This window comes from Procambarus clarkii, chromosome 40, assembly GCF_040958095.1.
Source record: "Procambarus clarkii isolate CNS0578487 chromosome 40, FALCON_Pclarkii_2.0, whole genome shotgun sequence".
NCBI lineage: Eukaryota > Metazoa > Arthropoda > Malacostraca > Decapoda > Cambaridae > Procambarus > Procambarus clarkii.
Window position 1 is genome coordinate 12,573,132 of NC_091189.1, and position 19,554 is coordinate 12,592,685.

The window sequence follows — 19,554 nt, forward strand, 5'->3', positions numbered from 1 at the left end:
TTCCAAGTAGCACGGGCTATGGTGAGCCCGTAGTGGACTTACCTGGCACAGGAGCGGGGCTGTAACTGTACCTCACTAATACCCCATTCATTTAATACCCCATGTATGTCATTCACCCATGTCACCCACCACCTCACCACTAGAGGATATAATCAGGTGCTAACACAGAAGAATTTGTCTTTGAGAATGTGAGGCGAGACCTTTCGAAATGCATCACTAGGCGTCAGACCCAAATAATAAGTAAAAATGAACCTTGGAGAGTTAATTTTTAATCTTCCTGCTACGGCGAAGAAAAACATAAGGAATATCGAGAAAATTCGTGTTAGAATCATAAATCTAAAACTTTCAGTCGTTTTCAACGAAATATGTTTAAAAGAAAGAATGCTACCAAAATACACTATTTTGCTCTAGGTTTAATACACTATTTAATACACTGCAAAAATACACTATTTTCCTTTAGGTTTATATATATATATATATATATATATATATATATATATATATATATATATATATATATATATATATATATATATATATAAATGGTAGCAGGCTTTCACTAATACACATGCAATTAAACACAACAACTTTAAATTTCAACCGAGAATCTTGAAAAAATCAAAACTGTGTGAACGCCCTCATCGATGAAGGGAACGGTGAACACCTCCTCCCAGCACTCGAGGTCTCTCGAGCAATCTTGCGGGATTTGCTGAGGGCCACCACCACCCAAATTCCTTTTCTTACCCAGAAGGTATATGCTCCACCTGCAGGTTGATGTGTACTGGCCATGGAGTCCCCATTGGCGGGGGTCTTGTTCCCCCCCTTCCTTAGGCATTTATGTCGTAGATTGAGTCGTCCACCCTTCAAATGGATGGGCTGAGGCTTATAGTATATGCTGTAGCTATGTCGACGACATATTCGTACATGTTGACGAAAATGCCATTTAGAGAGGCTTCGAGTCAAGCTTCGAGGCGTTACGGGCTTAAGATTCATTATGGAGAAAAGTGTGGGTGGCAGAATACCATTCCTGGATGTGATGACCAAAACCACTCATCAGAAGGTACAGAAACGACGACGTTTCGATGCGTCGTGGACCATTGTGAAGTGGTGAGTGAACCTCCCTCCCTCACGTCATGAAGGGTTCGGGTGATTGAACCTCAATCGCTGCTTCAGTCACCGCCAAAGTCACTACCTCAGTCGCTGTTTCACTGTCCTAGTCACTGCTTTAGTCACTACCTTAGTCTCTGCCTCAGTTACTGCCCTAGTGTCTGCCTTAGTCACTGCCCTAGTCTCTGCCTCAGTCACTGCCCTAGTCTCTACCTCAGTCACTGCCCTAGTCTCTGCCTCAGTCACTGCCCTAGTCTCTGCCTCAGTCACTGCCCTAGTCTCTGCCTCAGTCACTGCCCTAGTCTGCCTCAGTCACTGCCCTAGTCTCTGCCTCAGTCACTGCCCTAGTCTCTGCCTCAGTCACTGCCCTAGTCTCTACCTTAGTCACTGCCCTAGTGTCTGCCTTAGTCACTGCCCTAGTCTCTGCCCTAGTGTCTGCCTCAGTCACTGCTTCAGTCACTGCCCTAGTCTCTGCCTCAGTCACTGCTTCAGTCACTGCCCTAGTCTCTACCTCAGTCACTGCCCTAGTGTCTGCCTCAGTCACTGCTTCAGTCACTGCCCTAGTCTCTGCCTCAGTCACTGCCCTAGTGTCTGCCTCAGTCACTGCTTCAGTCACTGCCCTAGTCTCTGCCTCAGTCACTGCTTCAGTCTCTACCTCAGTCACTGCCCTAGTGTCTGCCTCAGTCACTGCTTCAGTCACTGCCCTAGTCTCTGCCTCAGTCACTGCCCTAGTCTCTGCCTCAGTCACTGCTTCCCTTGGACTGCTAATGCCACTTGTCTTTTTGCATTTTAAGTTGGGTTGCGTGCCCAGGCACCGCTTTTTGCTCTCATTACCCAGAGATTTTAAAACCAATGGTTGTGAAGCAGTATAATTTCTCGCGGGGTATATTTGCAGGCACTACAGGTATACTTTTCAACAATTCTATTTAACCCTGTGAATTTGCATGTTATTCCTCCAGCCGAGAGAGGGCGTGTTAATTTGACCTCAGAGTTGAAATAACGGAGACCGGGGCAGGAGCCAGAGTGGAAAGAGGGCAGTTAATGGCCGCTTGGAGAGCCTATTACCAAACTACCCTATTTACTTCATGACACCCAAACGCGAACCACAAGAACAGCCAATTAAATTGCAAAGACCCAGTTTGGAGACTGTTGCCAAAACGCCACACATGGGTGGACTTTTGGGAAAGGGGTGATGGTGGGTGGTGGTGGTTGTGGTGGTGACGGAGGGAGAGTGGAGGGGGGGGGGTGAAGAAGGTGGTGGTGATGATGGTAGTGGTGGTGGTAGCTGTGAAGGTGGTGGTGATGGTAGTGGTGGTGGTAGTGGTAGTGAAGGTGGGGTAAGTACCGGTAAATATTGGAGTGGAGACTTAGATGGGAGAGGGAGACTGGGAGAGAGATTCTGGGAGATAGAAGGAGAACGGGAGACGGAGATAAATAGGAAATACAGGGAAATAATGGGAGGGAAAATAGGAGATGAGTTAGACTTGTAACGGAATATGGAGGGAAGCTGAGAGAAGAGGAAATTGAGGGAAGCTAAGCGAGGGAGAGTGTTTTGGAAGAGGAGGAATGATTAGAGAGAGGGAGACTGCTTGTCACAGGAGGAAAGAATTGGGAGAGGCAGTACACACTCACTGCTCACCTAATTGCACTCACCTATTTGAGCTCCGGCTCTTTGGTCCCGTCTCTTAACTGTCAATCAACTGGTGTACAAGTTCCTGAGCCTACTGGGCTCTATCATATCTACACTTGAAACTGTGTATGGAGTCAGCCTCCACCACATCACTGCCTAATGCATTTATTAACTACTCCGACACTGAACAGATTATTTCTGATGTCTCTGTGGCTCATTTGGGTACTCAGCTTCCACCTGTGTCCCCTTGTGCGTGTACCACCCGTGTTAAAAATACGTCCTTATCTACCCTGTCAGTTCCCAGGATATTTTTGTATGTGGTAATTATGTCTCTCCCCGAACTCTTCTGTCTTCCAGCGACTTAACGTGTAATTCACGCAGCCTTTCCTTGTAACTCATACCTCTTAGTTCTGGAACTAGTCTGGGGGGATACCTTTGAACCTTCTCCAACTTCGTCTTATGCTTGATTTCATTTAATTTAATTGATTTATGCATGTACTCCAAGATGAAGCCGCATACTCTAGGATTGGTCTGACGTATGTGATATCTGACATATGTGATATACAAGATTCTAAATAATTCCTTACACAAATTTCGAAAGGCAGTTCAGATGTTAGCGAGCCTCGCATACGCTGCCGTTGATATCTTTTTTATGTGGGCTTCAGGAGACAGGTTCGGTGTGATATCAGCTCCTAGTTCCTTCTCTGTCCGTCTCAAGGAGGAGTTTATCTCCCATCTGGTACCTTGTGTCTGACCTGTTCCCTCCACCAATCTTCATTACTTTACATTTACTTGAGTTAAACTCTAGTAGACATTCCTTCAGTTTATCCAGGTCATCTTGTAGTCTATTGCTATCGTCTTCTGTTTTAATCCTCCTCATAATTTTCACATCAGAAAATATTGAAAGGAACGAATCTATACCCTCTGGAAAATAGTGTACAAATATAAAAAACGGGATAGGTCCAAGGATTGAACCCTGTGGGACTCCACTTGTGACATCTGGCCACTATCCCTTATCCACTGGAGTACATTCCTTGTTATTTCTGCTAGTATCTCCAATTTCTTAACTAGTCTCTTATGGGGTACTTTGTCAAAGGCTTTCTGGCAATCCAGAAATATGCAGTGTGCCCTCCCCCTCTCTTTCCTGTCTAATTTTTGTCAGAGTTTGTGTGTGTGTGCATTTTTTGTATTTACTATTTGTGCCTGCAGGATCTATTAGCTAATGGACCTTGCCTTTCTAACCGCCAGTTGTCTAATGTACTGACTCCCAACCTATTTTCCTCATCTCTCTCTACATCTCTCTCTCTCTCTCTCTCTCTCTCTCTCTCTCTCTCTCTCTCTCTCTCTCTCTCTCTCTCTCTCTCTCTCTCTCTCTCTCTCTCCACACACACACAAAGTGGAGACTCATGAGGCCTAATAGCTGAGTGGACAGCGCTCTAGACTCCTAATCCTTGGATCCGGACCCAAGCAGAAACATCAAGACCTTAGGTTGATGGAAGAAACAAAATGAGCAGAATTTATTTCACCCTGATGCCCCAGTTACCTAGCAGTAAATAGGTACCCGGGAGTTAGACAGCTGCTTCCTGGGTGTGCGTGTGCGTTGAGAAAACAAAATTTAGTTAGTAACAGTTGATTGATTGTCAGTTGAGAGGCGGGCCGAAAGAGCAGAGCTCAACCCCCGTAAGCACAACTAGGTAAATACACACACGCACACACGCACGCGCGCGGACACATCGTCAGGATGCAGCCCGTCTAACGCTCAGATACCTACTTACTGCTAGGTGAACAGGAACATCAAGTGAAAGAAAGAAATAAAGAAAAACTCTGCCCGTTTATTTCGTGCGTCGGCCGGGAATCAAACCCGGGCCCTTAGGACTACGACCCCCGAGCACTGTCCGCTCGGCCGTGTGTATGTGCGTATGTGTGTGTGAGTGCGTGAGTGCGTGTGCGCGTCTCCCAGAGTTCAGTGTCCTTAAGAATGTTAATACGTTTGTGCGATCGCATTTGTTTGTTTGTCACCTGACGATCCTAACTCTTCCTCTTAGCCGCCATGCGTTACCAAGGGAGGAGAGGGCGAGGGGGGGTGGGAGGGGGGGGAGGGGGGTAGGAGGGGGGGGGGAGGGGGGGAGGGGGGGGAGAGGGGCAGCAATGAACAACGACAGTGGAACAACAGCACCAATAGACGAATAACGAGGGAACAGGCGAAGCTTAACAGGAGGAAGTATAGGCACGACAAAAACAGTAACAAGTGAACACAATGCCGAGCAAGCAAAAAAAAAAAAAAAACTACATAACTTGAGTGGGGCGATAATGTCCTTGCAAAAGTGGGATTGCACGAACGAGAAACGGGAGTGGACATCATTTTTTTGTTTGTTGTTGCCCCTTGTTAAGCAAGAATAACAAAAAAAATTATCACTTTCTTATGCATGTTTCGACTGCGCATGTGTGAGCGTCATGGCGCTCAATCCAACATGGCGCTTTAATTGCTTGTAACTCTGTACTCTGCGCAACAATGTGTTGACCCTCAGGTTAGGTTAGGTTTAGGTTAGGTTAGGTTAGGTTTAGGTTAGGTTAGGTTAGGTTAGGTTAGGTTAGGTTTAGGTTAGGTTAGGTTAGGTTAAGGTTAGGTTAGGTTAGGTTTAGGTTAGGTTAAGGTTAGGTTAAGTTAGGTTAGGTTTAGGTTAGGTTAGCTTTAGGTTAGGTTAGGTTAGGTTAGGTTAAGTTAGGTTAGGTTTAGGTTAGGTTAGCTTTAGGTTAGGTTAGGTTAGGTTAGGTTAGGTTAGGTTTAGGTTAGGTTAGGTAAGGTTAGGTTAGGTTAGCTTTAGGTTAGGTTAGGTTAGGTTAGGTTAGGTTAGGTTAGGTTTAGGTTAGGTTAGGTAAGGTTAGGTTAGGTTAGCTTTAGGTTAGGTTAGGTTAGGTTAGGTTAGGTTAAGTTAGGTTAGGTTTAGGTTAGGTTAGCTTTAGGTTAGGTTAGGTTAGGTTAGGTTAGGTTAGGTTAGGTTTAGGTTAGGTTAGGTAAGGTTAGGTTAGGTTAGCTTTAGGTTAGGTTAGGTTAGGTTAGGTTAGGTTAGGTTTAGGTTAGGTTAGGTAAGGTTAGGTTAGGTTAGCTTTAGGTTAGGTTAGGTTAGGTTAGGTTAGGTTAGGTTTAGGTTAGGTTAGGTAAGGTTAGGTTAGGTTAGCTTTAGGTTAGGTTAGGTTAGGTTAGGTTAGGTTTAGGTTAGGTTTAGGTTAGGTTTATACTACTTCCTCGTGTCGTGAAGAGTGCTGGTGGCCTTGTCTCGCCGTTCGGTCAAAATAGCTAACGGCGCTATGGTCTTCTCGTGAAAATAGTTACATTGACTATATTATGAATACATTTGATAAGAGTGTGTGAGGGGTGGTCCCTGGTGTGTGATGGGAGTGAAGAGGCACTAGGCTCTGACCCAAGGTTGTGACACAAGGTTGTGACACAAGGCTGTGACACAAGGCTGTGACCCAAGGCTGTGACACAAGGCTGTGACACAAGGCTGTGACACAAGGCTGTGACACAAGGCTGTGACACTAGGCTGTGACACAAGGCTGTGACCCAAGGCTGTGACACAAGGCTGTGACACAAGGCTGTGACACAAGGCTGTGACACAAGGCTGTGACCCAAGGCTGTGACACAAGGCTGTGACACAAGGTTGTGACACAAGGCTGTGACACAAGGCTGTGACCCAAGGCTGTGACACAAGGCTGTGACACAAGGCTGTGACACAAGGCTGTGACACAAGGCTGTGACACAAGGCTGTGACACTAGGCTGTGACACAAGGCTGTGACACAAGGCTGTGACACAAGGCTGTGACACAAGGCTGTGACACAAGGCTGTGACACAAGGCTGTGACCCAAGGCTGTGACACAAGGCTGTGACACAAGGCTGTGACACAAGGCTGTGACCCAAGGCTGTGACACAAGGCTGTGACACAAGGCTGTGACCCAAGGCTGTGACACAAGGCTGTGACACAAGGCTGTGACCCAAGGCTGTGACACAAGGCTGTGACACAAGGCTGTGACACAAGGCTGTGGCACAAGGCTGTGACACTAGGCTGTGACACTAGGCTGTGACACTAGGCTGTGACACAAGGCTGTGACACAAGGCTGTGACACTAGGCTGTGACACAAGGCTGTGACACAAGGCTGTGACACAAGGCTGTGACACTAGGCTGTGACACTAGGCCTCAACATTAAGCTGTGGCAGTGGGCTATGACACAAGTCTGTGAAACGATTTAAGTCTCGACTCTAAATTACTGAAAGAGTTTATGCGTAAATGACATACATGGGCAAGTCTCAGTCAGCATCAGTCACCAAACGTCCCACATTACATGTTGATGCACATATGGTAACACACATTGAGTATATATATATATATATATATATATATATATATATATATATATATATATATATATATATATATATATATATATATATATATATATATACACACACAAGTCCCTTACTAATAATAATAAAATCAATTACTTTCCAACAGCAGAGTCGTCTTAGGAATCTCATTAATAATATTATTTCCTATATGTAGGAACAAGTTAAATTAAATATACTTAGTTAATTAAAATATTACTTTTTTCAAATATTTGCCAGTTTTTTTTATCTTTATTTAATAAAATACAATATAAATCATATATACATCAATTTTACAAGACAATACTACATTACATATAAATCCGACCAGTGACCACCTCTGAAGTCACCTGCTTGCTAGAAGGAACAGACAGCTTCTTTTGGGGGGGGGGGATGGCTTGCATAATCAATTAATATAAATGTCTTCTTTCTGCGCTCTGTCAGTCTGTTCGCGTCCTGTCTGCCTCCTTGTATGTCTGTTCCTTTGTTTACTTTCCTTTCAGCGCTAATTCAACTTGCAATCGGGGAGCCCGAATCTGTACTCCAAAATGGGGCCCCTCCTGCCTCTCGGTCTGTGGCTGGCGCTGCATAATGCATTCTTGTATGACTGTCTTTGTTCCTTGATTGTCTCACCCCTGGACTGCATTCTGCACGTTTGTCTGCCTGTCTGCCAGCCAGCCAGCCTGTCTGCCAGCCTGTCTGCCAGCCTGTCTGCCAGCCTGTCTGCTAGCCAGCCAGCCTGTCTGCCAGCCTGCCAGCCTGTCTGCCAGCCTGTCTGCCAGCCTGTCTGCCAGCCTGTCTGCCAGACTGTCTGCCAGCCTGCCAGCCTGCCAGGCTTGCCGTAAAAATGGTGGATGGGTGAACAGAAGGGGTTGATGGTCGTCCATCATAATTGCAGCAATAAATTCAATAGCCGGAGGCGTATATTACTCGCCAATACCAATTAAGGCAGGAAAAATTAATGAAGTTTCACAGTCCATTACGAGAGTGAAGACGAAAAGAGGTGGTGCAGGTGGCCCATGGTGGTGTAGGTGGCCCATGGTGGTGTAGGTGGCCCATGGTGGTGTAGGTGGCCCATGGTGGTGTAGGTGGCCCATGGTGGTGCAGGTGGCCCATGGTGGTGTAGGTGGCCCATGGTGGTGTAGGTGGCCCATGGTGGTGTAGGTGGCCCATGGTGGTGCAGGTGGCCCATGGTGGTGTAGGTGGCCCATGGTGGTGCAGGTGGCCCATGGTGGTGTAGGTGGCCCATGGTGGTGTAGGTGGCCCATGGTGGTGCAGGTGGCCCATGGTGGTGCAGGTGGCCCATGGTAGTGCAGGTGGCCATGGTGGTGCAGGTGGCCCATGGTGGTGCAGGTGGCCCATGGTGGTGCAAGTGGCCCATGGTGGTGTAGGTGGCCCATGGTGGTGTAGGTGGCCATGGTGGTGTAGGTGGTCCATGGTGGTGCAGGTGGCCATGGTGGTGTAGGTGGCCCATGGTGGTGCAGGTGGCCATGGTGGTGTAGGTGGCCATGGTGGTGTAGGTGGCCATGGTGGTGTAGGTGGCCCATAGTGGTGCAGGTGGCCCATGGTGGTGCAGGTGGCCATGGTGGTGCAGGTGGCCATGGTGGTGTAGGTGGCCCATGGTGGTGCAGGTGGCCCATGGTGGTGTAGGTGGCCATGGTGGTGTAGGTGGCCCATGGTGGTGCAGGTGGTCATGGTGGTGCAGTGGCCCATGGTGGTGCAGGTGGCCCATGGTGGTGCAGGTGGTCATGGTGGTGCAGGTGGCCATGGTGGTGTAGGTGGCCATGGTGGTGTAGGTGGCCCATGGTGGTGCAGGTGGTCATGGTGGTGGTGCAGGTGGCCCATGGTGGTGCAGGTGGCCCATGGTGGTGCAGGTGGTCATGGTGGTGCAGGTGGCCATGGTGGTGCAGGTGGCCCATGGTGGTGTAGGTGGCCATGGTGGTGCAGGTGGCCATGGTGGTGCAGGTGGTCATGGTGGTGCAGGTGGCCATGGTGGTGCAGGTGGCCCATGGTGGTGTAGGTGGCCATGGTGATGCAGGTGGCCCATGGTGGTGTAGGTGGTCATGGTGGTGCAGGTGGCCATGGTGGTGCAAGTGGCCATGGTGGTGTAGGTGGCCATGGTGGTGTAGGTGGCCATGGTGGTGTAGGTGGCCATGGTGGTGTAGGTGGTCATGGTGGTGCAGGTGGCCATGGTGGTGCAAGTGGCCATGGTGGTGTAGGTGGCCATGGTGGTGTAGGTGGCCATGGTGGTGTAGGTGGCCATGGTGGTGTAGGTGGCTTATGGTGGTGCAGGTGGCCATGGTGGTGCAGGTGGCCATGGTGGTGTAGGTGGCCCATGGTGGTGCAGGTGGCCATGGTGGTGTAGGTGGCCATGGTGGTGCAGGTGGCCATGGTGGTGCAAGTGGCCATGGTGGTGTAGGTGGCCATGGTGGTGTAGGTGGCCATGGTGGTGTAGGTGGCCATGGTGGTGTAGGTGGTCATGGTGGTGCAGGTGGCCATGGTGGTGCAAGTGGCCATGGTGGTGTAGGTGGCCATGGTGGTGTAGGTGGCCATGGTGGTGTAGGTGGCCATGGTGGTGTAGGTGGCCATGGTGGTGTAGGTGGTCCATGGTGGTGCAGGTGGCCATGGTGGTGCAGGTGGCCATGGTGGTGCAGGTGGCCATGGTGGTGCAGGTGGCCATGGTGGTGTAAGTGGCCATGGTGGTGTAAGTGGCCATGGTGGTGCAGGTGGCCCATGGTGGTGCAGGTGGCCATGGTGGTGTAGGTGGCCATGGTGGTGTAGGTGGCCATGGTGGTGTAGGTGGTCCATGGTGGTGCAGGTGGCCATGGTGGTGCAGGTGGCCATGGTGGTGCAGGTGGCCATGGTGGTGCAGGTGGCCATGGTGGTGTAAGTGGCCATGGTGGTGTAAGTGGCCATGGTGGTGCAGGTGGCCCATGGTGGTGCAGGTGGCCATGGTGGTGTAGGTGGCCCATGGTGGTGTAGGTGGTCATGGTGGTGCAGGTGGCCCATGGTGGTGTAGGTGGCCATGGTGGTGCCATGGTGGCCAAGGCATGCAGGTGATGTGTAAGGGGAGGGGTGGTGATGGGCAAGCGACGTGATGGGAATAGAAGGTGAGGGGGAAAGGTGACGTGATACGCAAGTGGTGACAGGAAAGGTGAGAGTGGATGTCACATAAGGAAATAAAGAAGGAAGAACAAGTGAAAGGAAGAGAGAAAGGGGAGAAGGTGAGGGAAGAGGAGAAGGAGGAGGAGGATATTAAGAAGTATCCAGAGGAAGTACGAGAGAGAAAAACTGGGAGTGAGAGTCAGTTTTTGGCATCAGTTATGCTGCCAAAAATGTTTATAGAGGTTTCTTAACACTGATTAGGGAGCGCGTGTTGTGTGAGGCTGTTGTGCTTGTAGATACACGCTGGTGAGGCAGAGAGAGTTAAATTAAATCAAAATTATAAGTTTTGTTTCCAAACATCAGTATGGATTCAGCAAAGAAATGTTGCTTGACGAACTATGAACTATGAACAGATAAGAGTTCTATGACAAGGTGACAACAATCAAACAGGATAGAGCAAAGGCTGGGCCAGATTGCGTTTTCTTGAACTATCAGAAAGCTTTTGAGAAAAGACTTCTATTCAAACTCGAAAGACAGGCTACCTTACCTTGAAGTGCTTCCGGGGCTTGGCGTCCCCGCGGCCCGGTCGTCGACCAGGCCTCCAGGCTGGTGTATCGAGAAAAAGTACTGAATCGGTGAAGGAGTACCTTCCAGGAAGAAGGCAAAAATCCATAGTGAAAGGAGACTTATCAAAATGCCGAAATGTGACGAGTGGACTACCTCAGGCGTCGGTACTGGGGCCCATCCTATCTTGAAGTTATCTTGAGATGAATTCGGGGCTTAGCGTCCCCGAGGCCCGGTCCACGACCAGGCCTCCATTTTTGTTACATCCCCCCCCCCCCCAGGAATCAGCCCGTAGCAGCTATCTAACTCCCAGGTACCTATTTACTACGAGGTGAACAGGTTCATCAGGGTTAAAGAAACTCTGCCCATTGTTTCCGCCTCTACCGAGGATCGAACCTGGAACCTCAGGACTACGAATCCAAAGCGCTGTCCACTCAGCTGTCAGGCCCCTATTATATTAAAACGATCAAAGTCATTCTTATCCGTGTTTGCTGACGATACTAAGCTAATGAAGCGAACTAGAACTGAGGAGGACTGCAGTGAGGTAGGATCAGAGGCCACGGGTGGAAGCTGGAGGCAGTTGAGGTAGGAACAGATGGTACGGGTGGAAGCTGGAGACACAGATGGGGTAGGACCAGAGAACACAGGTCGAAGGGATAAGCAAGAGCAATGAAAGTAAAGGCATAAACCGCCCAGGGAATAGTACGACAGCGCTAGGGAGCTAATGCTCGACCCTCTTAGACAGCTAGGTTAGTATATACACGCGCGCGCGCGCGCACACACACACACACACACACACACACACACACACACACACACACACACACACACACACACACACACACACACACACACACTACCTGGGAGCTGGTATCTGAAGCGTGCTGGACTGTTGCCGTCACACCTCCCAGACAAAGAACACATCAGACGCATCAACAGCTTCCCTTCCTTAACAAGTCCACCACAGCTAATCCATTCCCCAACAAAGGAAAAGGGGGGTGTAATTGGACCCATTTTCACCCATTAAACACCACTTTACGATGGTTGAAAATGACAAATTAGCGCTATCGTTTCCGGATTGCTGCACCGCCATTCACTGACGCAGACCGCTCATCCGAATATTATAAATTTCCTCGCGCTGTGGCACGACGGGTATCATCTTCGTCCGATAAATCAGCGTAATGCGATACCCGGCCAGCTCTCTTATCTTGTGCATCAAGGTAATATCTCCGGTAAGGAAGGTGTGAATTATCCATTACGTCTGGCTAGAGCTAATTGTCGGGTACGGGGAACCCCGCGTCACAATTACCTTATGGCTGGCATTTACCTCAGTCCCGCCTGCCTCGACCACCCAACTTAGATGATTAGGCGGTAACAGTTCGCTCTGCTCCTCGATCGAATCACATCTGAGAGAACTGTTTGTCTTATGGGCCAGCGTTTACCTCCCATCCCAACAGCCCTGACCACCCAACTCAATCTATTATGTGGTTGCCATTCCCTCGATCGACTCTCTCCTTCACAGGGGTATTGTTTGTCTTCAAATCGATCGACGAGAGACATCTCCTGGCAGAGCGCGTCGTGCTGCGGCATAATTAGCAATAAATCATTGACAACACTAGTGATGCCTAACAATTTCTGGCTTCCGTGTAATGACAGGGCCGCCCAGGATAATGTTCTGTAATAACAAACACACGTCTGGCAGCGCTGGCCGCAAAACTTGATTGAGTCTCCACTTAAGGACACCGTCTGTTTTCTGTAATGATGCCTTTGCAGAAAATGGACGATGGTTGCGTACTTTTATTAAGCTACTGTGTACAGCGCAGCGATATTTTTATTGCCAAATTTAACTTTATTTTGCGACATTCTGCTAATATCGTTTAAGAACTTATCTTGGCTAGTACAGCTGTTCCAAAATGCAAGCGTTCTTGACGGCATGACAACTTGCATGACCTCTGAACACCGATAGATTCGAAATGCTCACGAACGGAGCGGTGAGGCTGGAGATGCCAGTTACCGTTTAGCCAGATGCAGTTTCCAGCGTATAATTATCCAGGTGTTGATGGCCACGTCCTCACTCCAGGCAAAATTCAAGACGGCACTTTCTTGTGTGTGTGAGCCCGCGAACGTTCCTCACATTCCTCCCTGGCAGCAGCAGCGACCGAGTCTGGCTCCTTAACTCTACTAATCACGGCTTAAACGGCTTCCTGCTATTATTTTTTGTTTAGGTTTCTTCTGAGTTCAGATGCTCATCTACTGGGAGCTTCTTAGTTTAGTTCTTATATATATATATATATATATATATATATATATATATATATATATATATATATATATATATATATATATATATATATAAGTATATTTTGGTAGCAGTTTTATAAACATATGTTGTTGAATATGACCAAAAGGGTAAGATTAATAATCCTTGACACGAATCTTCTCAATATTTCTTACGTTTTTCTTCACTGTCGAGGGTAATTGAAAAATTAACTCTCCAAAGTTCATTTTTTTACATTTTTACCTATGGTCTGAAGTCAGAAGCGTTTCGCAAGACTTCTCACATTTTCAAAGACTGATTTTATGTACTCCATTTCATGCTTATATATTTTTTGGATGAAGTGGTAGGATACAAATGTTTTGGGTGACGTGAAAGGGATCAAATAAATGGGGAAAGACAGAGCACGGAACAATGGGTATAAATGAAGTATGTAACCATGGGTATACATTTTATCTGCTTGCTTCTGTGCTGGTTCGGGGTCTTGAAGTGGGTAGAATGTAATTATGTGTTAATTGGCTGTTGATTGCTGGTTTTGACTTTTTGATGTGTAGGGCCTCGCTGATGTCGAGTCTCCTGTTATCGTGGTATCTGTCGATAATTTCTGTGTTGCTTATTAAGGTTTTTCTGGTGATGGTCTGGTTGTGTGAGGAGATTATATGCTCCTTGATGGAGCCCTGTTGTTTGTGCATTGTTAATCGCCTAGAAAGAGACGTTGTTGTCTTGCCTATGTACTGAGATCTTTGGGGCTGACAGTCCCCAAGGAGGCATGTGAAGACATAGACGACGTTGGTTTCTTTCAAGGCGTTCTGTTTAGTGTCTGGAGAGTTTTTCATGAGTAGGTTGGCCGTTTTCTTGTTTTTGTAGTAAATTGTTAATTGTATCTTCTAATTTGTGTCTGTGGGGATAATGTTCCTATTAATAATATCTTTCAGGACACTTTCCTGTGTTTAACGGTAGACGGCCCTATTGCTGGGGGGGGGGGGGGCGTTATGTTCGTTCATAGGTCCTTTAAAAGGTAAATGAAGACAGAAAGTGCACAAATTTAGTGTATTTTTTAGAATTAATAGCAAGTTTGTGTATCATTTATAAATAAATTAATGTTATTCGAGGCATTAGTTAGAATCAGGGTAAGAATGTCATGCGTAGTTATAATTAGGTAAAAGAATGCCAAGCGCTGACAGAAATGCGAATGCTGAAGCTCTAGGAATGGAGAGTTGAGCAAGTTTGTGAGAAAAGTGTTTTATGGACGACGGAATTATCGTTACAGACGGCAAAGTCGCGTTTAAGAAAGAATTCACGGAAAGTTTTCTTGGACATGGCTAGTGGCGGCGGAAAAGTGATGTGTGAGGCGTGGAGTTACACCTATTCACCAACATACACTCCCCCACCAACATACACTCCCCCACCAACATACACTCCCCCACCAACATACACTCCCCCACCAACATACACTCCCCCACCAACATACCCTCCCCCACCAACATACACTCCCCCCCCCACCAACATACACTCCCCCCCCCCACCAACATACACTCCCCCACCAACATACACTCCCCCACCAACATACACTCCCCCCCACCAACATACACTCCCCCACCAACATACACTCCCCCACCAACATACACTCCCCCACCAACATACACTCCCCCACCAACATACACTCCCCCACCAACATACACTCCCCCACCAACATACACTCCCCCACCAACATACACTCCCCCACCAACATACCCTCCCCCACCAACATACACTCCCCCCCCCACCAACATACACTCCCCCCCCCCCACCAACATACACTCCCCCACCAACATACACTCCCCCACCAACATACACTCCCCCACCAACATACACTCCCCCACCAACATACACTCCCCCCCCACCAACATACACTCCCCCCCCACCAACATACACTCCCCCACCAACATACACTCCCCCACCAACATACACTCCCCCCCCACCAACATACACTCCCCCCCCCACCAACATACACTCCCCCACCAACATACACTCCCACACCAACATACACTCCCACACCAACATACACTCCCCCACCAACATACACTCCCCCACCAACATACACTCCCCCACCAACATACACTCCCCCCCCCACCAACATACACTCCCCCCCCCACCAACATACACTCCCCCACCAACATACACTCCCCCACCAACATACACTCCCCCACCAACATACACTCCCCCACCAACATACACTCCCCCACCAACATACACTCCCCCACCAACATACACTCCCCCACCAACATACACTCCCCCCCCCACCAACATACACTCCCCCCCCACCAACATACACTCCCCCACCAACATACACTCCCCCACCAACATACACTCCCCCACCAACATACACTCCCCCACCAACATACACTCCCCCACCAACATACACTCCCCCACCAACATACACTCCCCCGCCAACATACACTCCCCCACCAACATACACTCCCCCACCAACATACACTCCCCCACCAACATACACTCCCCCACCAACATACACTCCCCCGCCAACATACACTCCCCCACCAACATACACTCACCCACCAACATACACTCCCCCACCAACATACACTCCCCCACCAACATACACTCCCCCACCAACATACACTCCCCCACCAACATACACTCACCCACCAACATACACTCCCCCACCAACATACACTCCCCCACCAACATACACTCCCCCACCAACATACACTCCCCCACCAACATACACTCCCCCGCCAACATACACTCCCCCACCAACATACACTCACCCACCAACATACACTCCCCCACCAACATACACTCCCCCACCAACATACACTCCCCCACCAACATACACTCCCCCACCAACATACACTCCCCCACCAACATACACTCACCCACCAACATACACTCCCCCACCAACATACACTCCCCCACCAACATACACTCACCCACCAACATACACTCCCCCACCAACATACACTCACCCACCAACATACACTCCCCCACCAACATACACTCCCCCACCAACATCAATCACCCTCCTTCCAGCGCCTTATATCTTTATCCCGGTAGTGGAGTGTGCTTGTGGCGTTTACCTAACAGTGCTTGCTGGACAATGATTACAGGGATGGTGGTAGAGAGGACGAGATTGAAGGGGACCCCCCAACCTCGTCCGTAACTCTATACACCACATACTGAGGACATTATGGGAATCGGTTTTTAATGGTTCAGAACCTTAAGATCGAGTTAATGTCCTTATTTTATATGCACACGATCTGTATAAAATTATTAGTTCTTTGATTATTACATATTTGTTTAATTTGTTCATTGTTCTGATAATTTACTGAAGCTATTTAATTGTCCCTAAAAATATAAGTTGATTATAGAGTTAGCAATGTGCTTTTATTTATAAATAATTCCCAAATCTTTCTTTAACACTTGATATATGGGTACGAGACCTGATTATCTTCGTGACTGACAGTGAGTGATGTAGGACGTACACGCCTTAGAAGTTATCTAACAAGATATTACTTTATTTTGCGAGAATAGATATGTTACCAGGAATTACTAACTGCGGGTTTTCATTATTCTGGTATTAGGTGTGAATATCACATACCGAATTTGGTTTTATTCTACCCTTTTTTTATTGATGATAGACAAGCAACCCGGAATTAATAGGTAATTTATTTCGGTATTATATCTTCACTGGTGATGGACACGCACCTGCAAATTGTTACACATCGAATTTTATGTTTTATTGTTCCGTTATTGGCGATGGACGTGTAGCTGGAAATTATGACACGGGGGAAATTTGGCTTTAATACCAGGACGCCTCTCGACTCCCTCCCTCAAAACAAGAAGACTTGGCGGGCACGTTATTAGTCGTTGTGTTGAAAATAACCACAAGCCTGTCTCCGAAGATGAATATTTCCTGACCGCTCCACACCTCTCATATTATTTCCCAACTAATTTTATGGGCCTTAATACACAATATATCTTAACAAAATAAAAAAAGCACAAGAGTAATCGCACAATATGTGTCCTCCTTTTATTCGTGTGTGAATGATAAAGTGTGTAGAGGGAGGAGAGCGGCGGGTAGTGGAGCCAGGCGGCGACATGTGGCAGTCGTGAGCGGGTGCAGCAGATGCCATCATTATAATGTTATTTAAGACTGGGCGCCCTGTCTCCTCTGTTATTTTCACGGGCAACTAGGATGGATGTCTGTATGTGTTTCTCTCTCATTTCGCTTACCTGATAGGGTTGGTTCCTTTGTGCTGCTAGGACTATAAGCGCTTCTTCACGAGGCGTATATAAGGCTGGTCTTTTTTTTCAGACTCGAAAGCTTAGCTTGGAGGTTAAAATTGCCGTGTTTAACAACAATTCAATAATTGTACTTTGTCTTGAGGCAAAAAAAAAAAAAAAAGAGTCCTTCGCCCTGCAAGAGCCGTGCATTCTTCGTTTGAAGCAAACCTATTGCCAGGCAGAATTCTTGTAGAATTGTCCCCACACGCGTTAGATTTCAACTTTATCATAAAAGTCGAATATATAATTATTATGCATTTTTTTCTAAATTGTCTTTGTTCGACACTGTCTTTATCATTCGTTGCCCCAAGTCGATTATTGTATTAACTCTACAGGACGCTTAGACTTATTTTTATTTTATTGTTGTCTTTGTTTAAAATATATATATTTGGTTATATGATTATGTGATTAATAATACATTATATTTACAAAGTCAACATTATATTGACATATTATAATGTTCTGCGTAATGTTGTTTTATTATATCTGATAAGATACATTCTAAACAGGTTATGTTTTATCGTATACATAGAGCGGGTTAAAAAATTATGATATAAAAAAAAATATTTCACATAAAATTACATATAATACTTAGACTACAAATACTGATGTTTATCTTATAAAAATAATGTAATAATAATCATGCAATCATATGGGCGTGTGCATATTTCATATACACAAATATATAATAACTCCAAACGCCCAGAAAAATTAATACGCTTTCTAAATTATTTAATCTGAGGGAATAATAAAACAATAACCAATAAAACTATGACAAAAAGGTAAATGACAAAACAAAACTAGAATTGTTGCGAGAATCCGTAAGATTTACTCTACTTAAATATCTCCTTAAAAGTAATGATGTGATTGAAAGTGATGAACGCTTGCCTCCCGCGGCTCCGGACAAGACGCGCACATTATCAATTTCTTGCCGTGTCTCGAAGAGAACGTTAACAAGGAGAACCATCAATTCAGGCAAGGTGAGAAGGGGGGGAACTATCAGCAGAAAGCGTCAAGCCATTACGAGTATGTAGCCCTTGAAAGGGATCGGGATAAGGATTTGGGTTGGGATGCGGAAGAGGTTTCTAAAGTTTTGGCCAGCCTAGCATTAGTATTACGGGCTATTCATGCCCGTGCCACCTCTTGGGTGGCTTAATCTTCATCAATCTAGCATTAGTAGGCTTCAGTTAACACGAAAGGAGTTCTGGGGGGGGGGGGGTAGAAATAGCCTAAGCTACTTCAGGTACTCTATCCCTTTGAGATGTATTTTCTTGTCTCAATAAATATGCTTGTACTTGAACACGAAAGGAACGTATTTCTGCTACCCCCTTGATGTCCATAGTTAACTGTCTTGGAGAATGCATCGTAATGAAAACTTATGTGGTTCAAGGGTAGAATTTAGAGGGAAAATTATTAATTCTTTGATAAAGGATAGTTTGGACAACAATCACTATTTTCTGAAGTAATATCTACAACTTGAAACATTACATTTGCACTAGTTGTCCGGGGGGTGGAATGGCGAATTTTAAACGGTTGAAAAACTAATATGTAATTAAAATGACAATTTTAAGAAAAACAATTCAAAACACGGGAATTGCACCAAGTTGGAGAAAATCCTCAGGATCTCTTATAAACTTTATGTTCCATTTGAACAGCCATGATCTTAGGATGACCTTTGAAAAGCCCTCCTCTGAGGCTGCAAGGTCTTCAAGTATGTTAATACACCTGAACATACCAAATTTCAGCACATTTGAAAAAAAAATTACCTAATGAAAAGATAAATTTACCTCATTCGCCGATATTCGCAAAAATAGTAATTTTTTGTACATGTTAAAGAAAAGGAATGGTAAATGTTTATAGCCAAGTATTCATATATGGAGGCCAAAGCTCGCGATGGATTCAAAATATGATTAATAATGCAGTTTCAAAATAAGTTTCCTTAACGACAACATTACCTGACATTTACTGCACAATGTTGCGGAGTAAAAATCTAAGTCGTGTGAGCGCAAGAAGGTCGTTTGGGTGCATGTGGGGAGAGGAATAGTAGGGGGGAGGGAATGAAGGAGGATGGAGGAAAGGGGAGGAGGTAGGTGGAAGGAGGGGGACAAGTCACAGTGGCAAGAGGAAGCAAAGGACAAAGATTGGGAAGAGAAGCGGAAATATTCCCACGGACCTCTGGTCACCGAGAGGTTCTCTTGATATTCAGT

The 19,554-nt window shown here is 46.7% G+C and overlaps 1 protein-coding gene across 1 annotated transcript; it reads right to left on the reverse strand.

Annotated features, from left to right (window-relative positions):
- Nucleotides 1-1,405: 1,405 nt before the first annotated feature.
- Nucleotides 1,406-3,617, reverse strand: LOC138372797 (uncharacterized). The gene is made up of 3 exons (XM_069338450.1): nt 3,493-3,617; nt 3,171-3,284; nt 1,406-1,982 (listed from the first exon to the last, which is right to left on the reverse strand). The coding sequence occupies exons 1-3, from the start codon at nt 3,615-3,617 to the stop codon at nt 1,406-1,408; spliced, it is 816 nt and encodes a 271-aa protein (XP_069194551.1).
- Nucleotides 3,618-19,554: the final 15,937 nt, after the last annotated feature.